We start from the raw sequence: 12,339 nt of genomic DNA on the forward strand, positions 1-12,339 counted from the left end.
GAGAATGACTCTTGTTGCTAATTGTTGAATTAATATTAAGAAGTTTTAGATTTGCATGATATTGCTAACAGCATCTTCTGTCCTTTCTATGCCCTATCCTCTCCTAGTAACTACTATCAAGCAGGTACATAGCGGGTGCGATGCAGTCAGTGCTTGTTTTCTCATAATGTGAACAGAAGAGCACCATTTCAAATACGTGAACCTTTAGAAGACTGTGAAGTCAAGCAAATCTACCACTTTTAGATTAATTTAGAATTGTCCCAGGAATAAATCCTAGAAGGCTCCTGACTAAATGACAAAGTAAACAATTTCCCTCAGTAACAAACCTGTATTATTGCCACTTCAACAATAGCTATTTTTTGTTATCTAATTTAAGATTAAGCATTAAACCTTTAAAAACATGAACTTAAATCTTCCACACAGATTCAGCCTTATGTCCAACTGTATTCTTTTCTACAGCCAAGGCTTTGAAAACAAAGAGTTTGTTGACTAAAGAAGGGCCAGGTGTCATCTGTGAAGATACTTAAAAGTTTAAAAAAGAAAAAAGTAAACATTTGAGATGACAGGATTTTTTCCACCCTTAGGGACCTAGAGGCCCAGACGGTCTCCCAGGAGAGCCAGGTTTACAAGGTGCCAAGGTAATCATTGATTTCCTCATTTCAATACAGTTAAGTTTTGTTGAACACATATGTTCTACCTATCCAGAAAATGAGGTATTTCCTTACAAAACTACAGTACTAAATTTTCTCCTTGTCTAAGTATGAACATCTATAGAGCTTTTACAACTCATACAGAAATGTTCTTTTCAATATTGAACTATAGAGTTGCTGTTTTATTTTTGTGACTGTATGCTAGCATGTGTGAAACCATAATTCAGATTCTTACTAGTTCATCTGGTCTTCATACTTTGTTAGGGTGAAAGGGGAGATCAAGGGAAACGAGGCCCTCCTGGTCTTACTGTAAGTAATAAAAAATTTCACATTAAGGATGAAGATTTAAAATCTTCCCCGCTTTCCCCTGTTGTTTGGGAAGGGGCCACTTGACTTAAACATCATTTTCTTGTTTAGGGTAAGACTGGAAGCCCTGGGGAGAGAGGAATTCAAGGAAAATCAGTAAGTAATGAAATATAATCAGACTGTGTATGATTTTTACCTGCTTTGGGATGGGAGTGCTTCCACAGTGCTTTGAGATATTTTTGACAAAAACAAATTATATATACTTAGAGTGTACTATGTATTGTCTTGATATAACATACATTATAAAATGAGTATCTGCCTTATTCTCTGACACAGCTGTTGTCTAGTATTCAGAATGTTAGAATAAGCAAATACAGTTTTTTAATTCCTTTAGTCATTAGGTTATGATTTTATTTTAGCAAGTTGTTGACCCATTCTGGACCTTGTTTGTAGCTACTGAGAAACTATTATAGTTGATATATAGTAGTTGGGTTAACTATTACTTAATAATTTTTATGAGTTCATTTTTATGTAAATTCCATTTCAAAAAATGTATAAATAATGAGACAATAATAAAACTGTCACACCAAGAAATTCTTCAGGCCTCTTTCATAGTTTCTTTTGAACTCAGCTTGAGTGTTTTTTAATCTTCAATGTTATGATATACTTTCCCATAGTGCTAACCTAAGAACATTTAATATTTTATATGTTAGCTATTTTCTTACCATCAAAAATCTTACCAGAATTATATAGATTTTTTTCCCTGAGAGGCAACAAATTATGTTGGCAACAAGTTCACTAAATAAGGGGTGAAATGTTAGTAAAAAGAAAGATACGTATATATGCATATATTGACATATTACGTATTTGTATATATGGGAGACAAAAGCTTAGATGTGTGGGCATTTTTAATTTCATCAGGAATCATTATGCATGACATTTCTATTTGTCATATGCATGTATATGTGTAGTTTAAAGTTACAAAATCACTTAATAAAAATAAATTACAGGCCAGCACTGCGGCTCACTAGGCTAATCCTCCGCCTGCGGCGCCAGTACACAGGGTTCTAGTCCCGGTTGGGGCTCCGGATTCTGTCCCAATCGCTCCTCTTCCTGTCCAGCTCTCTGCTGTGGCCTAGGAGTGCAGTGGAGGATGGCCCAAGTGCTTGGGCCCTGCACCTGCATCGGAGACCAGGAGAAGCACCTGGCTCCTGGCTTCGGATCAGCGCAGCGCGCTGGCCGCGGCGGCCATTGGAGGGTGAACCAATGGAAAAAGGAAGACCTTTCTCTCTGTCTCTCTCTCTCACTGTCCACTCTGCCTGTCAAAAAAATAAATAATTTAAAAAATAAATAAATTACAGATGAAGAATCAGAAAAGAATATGAGAAAAATGTTTTAGGTGCTACAGTAAATGTCACTGATGTTACTGCATTTGCTTGTTCCTCTTTGAAATCTGCTGCCCCCTGTCTGTTGTTTGCCAAAGTGTCATATTTGACACTGGTCAAACCTAAAATATTAGAGACCAAAAAACAACCACGATGATTATGTCCAGGGAAAGATTTTCTGTGTGTCATTGCATTATTAATTAAAGTGATCTTCAAGAAAGTTCCTTGAGCATTAATATTCATCATCTGGGATACTATTATGTTACTGAAAATGTTGCTTTCAAAGATTCTGATCATTTTGCTGTACTGTATACAAAGCTAATATGTTGCAATGAGGGGAGAAATTTGGAGCTCCTCAAGTTCAATCTTCTCATTATTAAAAATATGAAACCAAGGGAAATAAACTTAATTGCTCATTTTGTACATGTTCACCTTGCTTAGCATTTTATCTTAATTTTCTGCCCATTGGGAATGCATGGATTAATGTGATATTTGATGTCTAACTCCTTCAATCAAATCAACGATACTAGAGTCACTTTGTAGCCTTACCTTATGGCAAGCAAGTATCACAGACTATTGGAAGAATAGAGTTACCTTAGTGGACAACATGAGTTGGATATTAATCATGAATTTGTAATAGTTGTCAAAGTTTATTTTATTCTACACATACATTAATCCTCCTTAACTGAAAAAGATTTTGGAGAACACAGTTAACAGTAGAGAAAAAAAAGCCAGACAAGACCCAAATATTCACTTGATTCTTTAGAGTAATCTTAATGTCTCCAGTCATTTATGTACTTAGAACAGGCAGGCATTGCTATATAATGGAGAGATCTGTTGGAGGCCAGATTGACCTTTGCCCTAGTGCATATTCCTGAAAACTATTTAACCTCAATAAAATTAGCTCTCTGGGTCAGATTTCCTTGTCTGTGAAATAGATGATACGATCTCTAAATTGTCATACTTCCATGTCCCAGTATTAAGTGAAATCAGCAGCCTATATAGTACCTGGTAGTCCAGATAACCAGTAAAAGTATATTTTTAGACAAACACTGTTTTTTATACTTGCCTTCAATGTTTACATTAGCTCTGACTGAAAGGAAGGAACAGAAAGAAAGGCTATAACCCTTTCTAATATTAAGGTGGTAAAGTCCAGATCACTGTTTTTGGTTTAGTAAATCATTTAACAACTACAACAGTTGATAAATTACTGATTTTCTTTTTTTTTTAATTTATTTATTTGAAAGAATTACAAAGAGAGAGGGAGAGACAAAGGGAAAGAGAGAGAGAGAAGAGAGAGAGAGAATTTTCCATCTGCTGGGTTACTTGCCAAATGGCCACAATGGCCAGGGCTAGGCCACTGCAAATCCAGGAGCCAGGAGCTTCATCCAGGTCTCCTTCATTTGTGCATGTGTATAAGCTCTTGGGCCACCTTCTGCTGCTTTCTCAAGTGCATTATCAGGCAACTAGATCAAAAATGGAGCAGCTAGAACTTAAACCACTGTCCATGTAGGATGCTGACACTGCTGATAGCAGCTTAACCCTTGCCAGCCCATACATTTACTAATTTTATAAATAGATGTTCCATCAATTGATGAGATGGGGGGTTCTAAAAAATTTCCACCTGTGATTTTTTTTTATTTCTCTATTTCTCTCTTAATTCTGTCAAAATTTTGTTTGATGTAGTGTCAACTCTGTTATAAATGTTTTCACACTTGCCATTATTATGTCTTTCTGATCCTTTTATTATTTAAAAAAAATCCTTTTTATCTGGATGTTAATTTTTATCCCTGGTAATACTGTTTGTTTTGAAATCACTTTACCTGATATTAACCAAGAGTCTCTCCAGTCTTCCTAGGCTTAAAGTTTGCACGGTATAACTTTCAACCTATGTCTTGATATTTAAAGTGAATGTTTTATAGTTGGGTCTTTTTCAATTAATCATCCTAAAAAACCCTGCCTTTTAATTAGAATTATTTATCCATTTCCATTTAATATAATTATTAATATGATTAGATGTGTGGCTGCCATTTTATGATTTTATTTTCTTGGATTTCCCTTTTGTTATTGTCACTCAGTGTTTTCTGTTGGCAGTGAATAATTTTGAGAATTCTATTTTAATCTGTCAGAATTTTTCTGTACTTACTATTTTAAGATTATGTCAGAGGTCAGCAAAGTTTTTCTATCAATTGTCATAATCTAAATAATTTATATCAAATTATTAATATAAGTGTAAGAAACTTGAAACCATATGATTTCATTTACCAACACTATTACTTACATTATAACAATTTTATGTGTTACATCTATATATGTGGGTACCTCACAACTCCATGGAATTGAAAAATAAGTTTATTTGGGGGCAAAAATATTTTGAAATCCTATCATAGTTGTTTCATAATATGCATTTTTCATGATTTTTCATAGATACAACTCTAAGACCATGTTATTCCTTTCCTTTCTCCATCCCTTCCCCTCCTTGCACCCTCCTTCTTCATTCCTTGTTTTCTTCTTTCCTTTCTGCCTTTCTCTCTCTCTCTCTCTCTTTCTTTGTGTGTGTGTGTGTGTGTGTGTGTGTGTGTGTCTCCTCCTTTTTTAGTTTTTGAGATAACATTTTTAATTAACATTACAGTGAAGGCTTAATGTTCCACTAAATAAAGAGTTCAACAAGTAAAAAGACACTAGTTCAGCAGAAATGTAGTTAAGGGCTATAATTAATAATCAAAGGAGTTTGCAAAAAACACACAAAAAAAACTAATAGCCTTTATATACACAAACAAATGCCTGAAAAAGAACTTGTAATATCAGTACCATTCACAATAGCTACAAAAATCTATAAATACCTGGGGATAAATTTAATCAACAATGTGAAAAATCTGTACAATGAAAATTATGAAACATTAAAGAAAGAAATAGAAGACACCAAAAATGGAAAAATCTTCCATGTTTCTGGATTCAAAGAATTAATATCATCAAAAATGTCATTACTACCCAAAATAATATATAGAGATTCATTGTGATCCCAATCAAAATACCAACATAATTCTTCTCAGATATAAAAAAGATGTTAAAATTCATATGGAAACATAAGAGACCACAAATAGCTAGAGCAGTCTTAAACAACAAAAACAAAGCCTGAAGCATCATAATACCATATTTCAAGACATACTATAGGACCGTTATAATGAAAACAGCTTGATTCTGGCACAAAAATAGACATGTTGACCAATGGAACAGAATAGAAACCAGAAATCAATCCACACATCTACAACCAACTAATCTTTGATAAACAACCTAAAATCAATCCCTGAAGAAAGGACAGTCTCTTCAAAAATGGTGTTGGGAAAATCAGATCTATGTACACAAAAATGTGAAACAAGACCCCTACATACACCTTATAAAAAATAACTCATAATAGATCAAGGATCTAAATCTACAACTTGATACCATCAAATTACTAGAGGAAAACATCAGGGAAACTCTGCAAGAGTTTAGGTAGACTTCTTGGAAAAGATCCCAGAAGCACAGGCAATCAAAGCAAAAATAGACAATTGGATTATATCAAGCTAAGAAGCTTCTTCACTGCAAAGGGGACATTCAACAAAGTGAAGAGGCAACCAACAAATTGGGAGAAAATATAAACTATGCAACTGATAAAGGATTAATATTCAGAATCTATAAAGAGTAAAGAAGCAAAATAGCAACAAACAATCCAGTTAAGAAATGGGCAGGTAGCTGGTGCTGTGGTATAGTAGGTTAAGCCTCTGCCTGTAGTGCCTCCGTCCTATATGGGCACCAGTTCATGTCCTACCTGCTCTTCTTCCAATCCAGCTATATGCCTGGGAGAGCAGTGGAAGATGGCCCAAGTGCTTGGACACCTGCACCCATGTGGGAGACCCAGAAGAAGCCTATCCTGGCTTTGTATAGGCTCAGCTCCAGTAATTGTGACCATTGGAGTGTGAACCAATGATTGGAAGACCTCTCTCTCCCTCTTTGTCTCTCTCTCTCTATCCCTGTGTGTGTGTGTGTGTGTGTCCCTCTTTCTGTTTGTAACTATGCTTCTCAAATACGTAAACAAATCTTAAACAAAAAAACAAAATGGCCAGAAGACATGAACATGCACTTTTCAAAGAATGAAATACAAGTGGCCAACAGACACAGGATAAAATGCTAAGAATCACTAGACATCAGGGAAATTCAAATTAAAACCACACTGAGGTCTCACCTCACCCCAGTCAAAATGACTATCATCAGAAAATCAAAAACAGTAAATGCTGGCAAGGATGTAGAGGAAAAGGTACACTGCTGATAGGAATGTGAACTAGTACAACCGTTATGGAAGACAGTATGGAGATTCCTCAGAATCTCAAAATAGATTTACCATTAAACCCAGCCATCCCACTCCTGGGAATTTACCCAAATGACATGTAATCAGCATAAGAAACCCCATGTTTATTGCAGCCAAATTCACAGTAGCTAAGATATGGAATCAACCCAGATGTCCATTAACTGATGACTGGATAAAGAAAATGAGGCATGGTATATATACAGTATGGAATACTACTCAGCTGCCAAAAAAAGAACACAGTTCTGTCTTTTGCAACAAAATGAATGAAACTAGAAATCATTAAATGTAGTGAAATAAGACAGTTCCCAAAAGACAACTATCATGTTTTCTCTGATATGTGATAGTTAATGTAGAATATAAAAATGTTTAGAAGGGTCCAGTGCTGTGGCATAGCTGGGAAAGGCACTGCCTGTGTTTCCAGCATCCCATATGGGCACTAGTTTGAGTCCCAGCTTCTCTTCTGATCCAGCTCTCTGTATGGCCTGGGAAAGCAGTGGAAGATAGCACAAGTTCTTGAGCCCTGCACCCATGTGGGAGACCTGGAAGAAGCTCCTGGCTCCTGGCTTCAGATAGGCTCAGCTCTCTCTCTCTCTCTCTCTCTCTCTCTCTCTGTGTGTGTGTGTGTGTGTGTGTGTCTCCCTCTTTATGTCTGTAACTATGCCCCTCTGTAACTCTGCCTTTCAAATAAAAAAAAAAATCTTGAAAAAATGTTTAGGAATGAAATAGACATCTTATAATTTAATTGTTGTTTTTAGCCCTTGTTTATACTCCTTGGAACTGTGATCTTTCTACTTTTTACTTGTTACATATTATGATTAATGGTGCATTAAGCCTATGATTGTAGAATCAGTTGAAATTATGTATTTACAAAAGTTTTTAAAAAAGGAAGGAATAAAGGGGTTTAAGAGAGGAAAGAAGAGGGGTCGTGGAAAGAAGGTTATTTAAGAATAGTGCTTATGAGATACATGAAATCTGTTCTCTTTATATCAATTAAAAATAAGAAAAAGAAAAGATGACTATATCATCCATATATAATAAATTTTAGAATAATCACAGATGATTAAAACTATAGCAGTATAACATTCTTAACCATTGGTTTGACAAAGATATAAAGCAAAGTTTGACAAAACTACATTTGCAGCAATACTGATAGGTGAAATATTTTTTGCACCAAACTTCTCTCTCTCTCTCTCTTTTTTTTTTTTTTTTTTTTTTTGACAGGCAGAGTTAGACAGTGAGAGAGAGAGACAGAGAGAAGAGAGAAAGGTCTTCCTTTTTCCATTGGTTCACCCCCTAAATGGCCGCTATGGCCGGCGTGCTGCACCAATCCAAAGCCAGGAGCCAGGTGCTTCCTCCTGGTCTCCCATGTGGGTGCAGGGCCCAAGCACCTGGGCCATCTTCCACTGCCTTCCCGGGCCACAGCAGAGAACTGGACTGGAAGAGGAGCAACCGGGACAGAATCCAGCGTCCCGACCGGGACTAGAACCCAGGGTGCCGGCACCGCAGGCGGAGGATTAGCTTAGTGAGCCGCGGCGCTGGCAACCAAACTTCTCTCTTAATTCCATTTTCTGTGAACTTTTTGAAGATACCCTCATGCATTATAAACCCCATATCACAAAGTTTTAATATTTGCTTTAACATAAATAAAATGTTATTTGCTTTAATATAAATGAAATGGGTACCTTGAAGTATTTTGGGGGAAAATTTTTTTTTTCATTTACTCAGCTATTTACCATTCCTGTTGTTCTCACTCTTGGTTGAAGATTCACATTTGCTGATGAGAATGAAAAATTGTGCAATCACTGCGGAAAATAATTGGTGGTTCCTCAAGAAGTTAAAATAAAATTGTCATATGATCCATGACTGCCACTTCTAAATACATACTCAATTAAAAACAGCATCAGATACTTGTACAGTCATGTTCAGAGCAGCATTATTCACAATAGGCAAAGGGTGGAAGCAAGACAAGTATACATTAACAGATGAATAGATAACAGTATGTGGTACAGGTAGGGCATCTATCATCCAAAACACTTGGGAGCAGAAGTGTTTAGGGTTTCATGCTTTTTAATATTTTGAAATATTTGCACATATATGAGGAGATATCTTGAGAATGAGACCCAAATTTAAACACAAAATTCATTTATGTTTTGTTTATATCTTATACACATAACCTGAAGATAATTTTATACAATATTTTTAGTGTGTCTGCATTTTGGCGGTGACCTGTCACATGAAGTCAAGTGTGGAATCTTCCATTTATGGTGTCATGTCGTACACGTGATTTTGGCTTTTGGAGCATTTTGAATTTCAGAGTTTCAGGTTAAAAGAGCTCTACCTGTATAGCAATTGGGTATTATTTAGCCTTTAGAAGGAGGGAAGTTTTAACATAATGCTGTGACACAAGTGAATCTGGAAGTAGGTCTTGCCTCAGTAAAATAAGCCAGACACAGAAGGGCAGATGTTTTAGCCTAGTTATATGAAATGTGTAGAAATCAAATTCGTTGAGACAGAAGAATGAATGGTTAACAGAGAATAAGCATACAGAGGTAATGGACGATTAGTGTTTAACGGGTATAGTGGTTCAGTGGGAAAGATGAAAGATTTATGGAGATGGACGGTAAGGATGGTTGCACAACATGATTGCACCAAATGCCACAGAACCACCAATAAGGAAAAAAAGAATAAAAGTAGACATAGAAAAGTTAAGTAGAATAATCTGTAAGGAAAGCTAAGGTAAGAAAACTGAAATATTTTCAAACACCTCTTTTTCTACAACTTTTGCCTTTATTTATTCAGGGTTTGCAAGGACCCCCTGGAAATACAGGAGATAAAGGAGTTGCAGGAGAACCAGTAAGTTTACCTTTATGCTTTTCAGATTCTGTTTTTCTCATAATGTACACTTATCTTTGTACTATTTTTAAGCCTAGTTATGCTATGACTGATGTTTTAAGAACAGTGGTTATCATAGGCACTGTAGATAATTTGTATAAAATGAATATTTTGCTATAATGAAGTTTTTAGTGCTTTTCTGATTTCACATAATCAAATTAGGTGCTGCTTTTCTGGAAAATGAACATATTCCTATTTTCAGCAAAGAAAACTCTATTTTACTGACTCTCAGAAATTCCTTTTCTGAAGCTGGATACTTTCTCTCTCTCTCTCTCTCTCTCACACACACACACACAACTCTATAATAAAAGACTTTACAGACTGTACATGTGATAGGCCCAAAGCATGCAAGTATTACAGAGATGCTGTTACATCAACAACACAAAATGTTACATCACAATTTAATAAATATAATTCAGTTACAGAATTTTCATTAAAAACAGACTTCGAGAAGCAAAGACCTTATCACATCTACTTTCTTACAATTTATTCTTTATTGCCAGAGAAGTCATGTTTCTAGTTCGTATTGTCAGATGTAATACGTGGTAATGTGCTTCTCAGATTTGCAATATGATATAGTCTTTCAAACCATCAGGCTGATTTTATCATCCGTTGACAAAAAGTTTTACAGGTGGCCTTTGCATATTTCACTTAGATAGTACCAAATGGAAAGTACTCAACAGTCAATGAGCTATTCTTACCAAACTGATTAATTTCCTCCTTTATCTACTTAACCTAGGATAAATGCTTTCCAAATAATAAGATTTGACAATATGTATAATTATTCTAACTAAAGACCCTTAGATAATGGTGTTGCTTTCATCCAACTAAGTTTTTCACTCTTTTCTCCCTATTTTGTATAACTACCTGCCTTCACAATCTGACACTAATTTGATCTAAAATAGTACAATGTGGGGAGCAAACCGGACTAGACTGAGTTACTGGAATTAAGACTTATTCTATGCATCTGCTCTCCCACAATATGGCGCTGGGAGAGAAGTAAACAGCTTCTGCACAGCTGCCTCCAGTTCAACCAATAAACTGTAGGACTTGCTCCTGATTGGAGGAGAGCAGCGTACTCGGCGTGTGGGCAGCCGAGTTGGGATTGGCGGAGGAGGACTATAAAGGAGGAGAGAGACGGCATGCACCGGGAACATCTAAGGGGAACATCTAAGGGAACACCTGTGCAGCCCCCCGAGAAAGCCGGCCGGTGGAGTGCCGCTCCCCTGCGGAAGTGGGGAATGTGGCCAGGGGGAACTGCCCTTCCACGGAGGTGGAAGGGATAGTAGCCAACCCGGGAAGAACCAGCAGCAAACCCGGGGAGGGCCGAGCAGACGAAAGAACAGCGCAGGGTCCTGTGTCGTTCCTCCACGAAGAGGGGGAGCGACATAATGGTGCCGTGACTCGGATATGAAGCCTAAGCAGGGTTTGGTGTCGTTCCTCCACGAAGAGGGGGAGCGACAGTACAACTCCCCATAGTACTATTTACTTAACTAGCTATCTCTTCTTAAAAAGTCTGTAAATTCCTAAAGTCAGAGATTATTTATTTTTACTTTTGTAATCCCCTTTTATGGCATTATAGCTGCATATTAAATCCACTTGATGTGTGTGTGTGTTAAACTGAATTCATAAAAGGTCATGTACCCAAAGGCATAATTGTTCAGCTTGTATATAACATTACATGAAGTGAAAGGAGGTGAAAATTAATTGAGTTTTAGAAGACAAGTAAGGGTAAGTGTGTCAGTAGAATTATGGCAACAGCAGAGAGTATCTTAGGATTTACACAAGAAAAGATTTTAAAGACTTGTTACTGTAGCCTTAAATGACTAAATGGCTTAACAGCACCTAAAAATTGAAATGCAAGTCACTCAGGGGGTTCATAAATAGAATCTAAATCAAATTATAAAGGATACAGTGGACATGGTATGTGTTTGAGCTGCCTTGCCTAAACATGTGAAGGAAAAGAAGAAAATTGATCAAGTGAAAGGCACAAGATACATTAAAACATACAAGTGTTTATAATTTTAGAATATAAAAGGACTATAGCTTTTCTGTAGCCAAGATTGACAACTGGTTTGCTTATTATGGTACAAGCATTTGTAATGAATAGGTGAACATTGACTCATTCAATGGCAAATATTTATTAAGAATCTACACTTAGAGTCAGAGATTAGTGGAAGGGGTGATACTTAAACTCCTTGCCCAAATCAAGATGATACCTTCATAGTGTAGAGGCCAGGGACTCGTAGGGCAACTTATTCTTGGAAATCAGCACCATGATATCAGGCTACAGGATTGGCCCAACCATCCTCAACAACTGGCCTATTTAAGGGCAAAGTGCTACTAGATGGCAGAAGGAAGACCCTGGAGATGATTATCTGCACCTGGATGTAATGGATGACCATTTTCTCAACATCACTATGGTTCCCCTGAAAGTAGCTGGGCCAGAACTCTTTTTCTTTTTAAATATTTATTTTTATTTTATTTGAAAGGCAGAGTTATAGAGAGGCAGAGGCAGAGAGAGAGATCTTCCACCCACTGGTTGACTCCCCAGATGGCCACAATGGCCAGAACTGCACCAATCCAAAGCCAGGAGATTTTTCTGGGTCTCCCACATAGGTGCAGGGGCCCAAGGACTTGAGCCATCTTCCACTGCTTTCCCAGGCCATAGCAGATAGCTGGATCAGAAGTGGAGCAGCCAGGACTTGAATCAGAACCCATATAGGATACTGGCACTGGAGGAAGTGGCTTTTTCCAC

The 12,339-nt window shown here is 36.9% G+C and overlaps 1 protein-coding gene across 1 annotated transcript in view; it reads left to right on the plus strand.

The window, feature by feature from the left end:
- COL24A1 (collagen type XXIV alpha 1 chain) overlaps window positions 1–12,339 on the plus strand; it is a gene marked incomplete at its 5' end in the record, with an annotated part of 418,086 nt that overhangs the window by 266,100 nt on the left and 139,647 nt on the right. Inside the window, 4 exons of the mRNA XM_089299394.1 lie at window positions 585–638; window positions 915–959; window positions 1,068–1,112; window positions 9,489–9,542. Of these exons, the coding sequence (XP_089155520.1) occupies window positions 585–638; window positions 915–959; window positions 1,068–1,112; window positions 9,489–9,542 (198 nt within the window). The remainder of the gene's footprint in view (window positions 1–584; window positions 639–914; window positions 960–1,067; window positions 1,113–9,488; window positions 9,543–12,339) is intronic.

The sequence above is a fragment of the Oryctolagus cuniculus genome, chromosome 7, assembly GCF_051225735.1.
Source record: "Oryctolagus cuniculus isolate XC-2025 breed Fujian yellow rabbit chromosome 7, ASM5122573v1, whole genome shotgun sequence".
Taxonomy (NCBI): Eukaryota; Metazoa; Chordata; class Mammalia; order Lagomorpha; family Leporidae; genus Oryctolagus; species Oryctolagus cuniculus.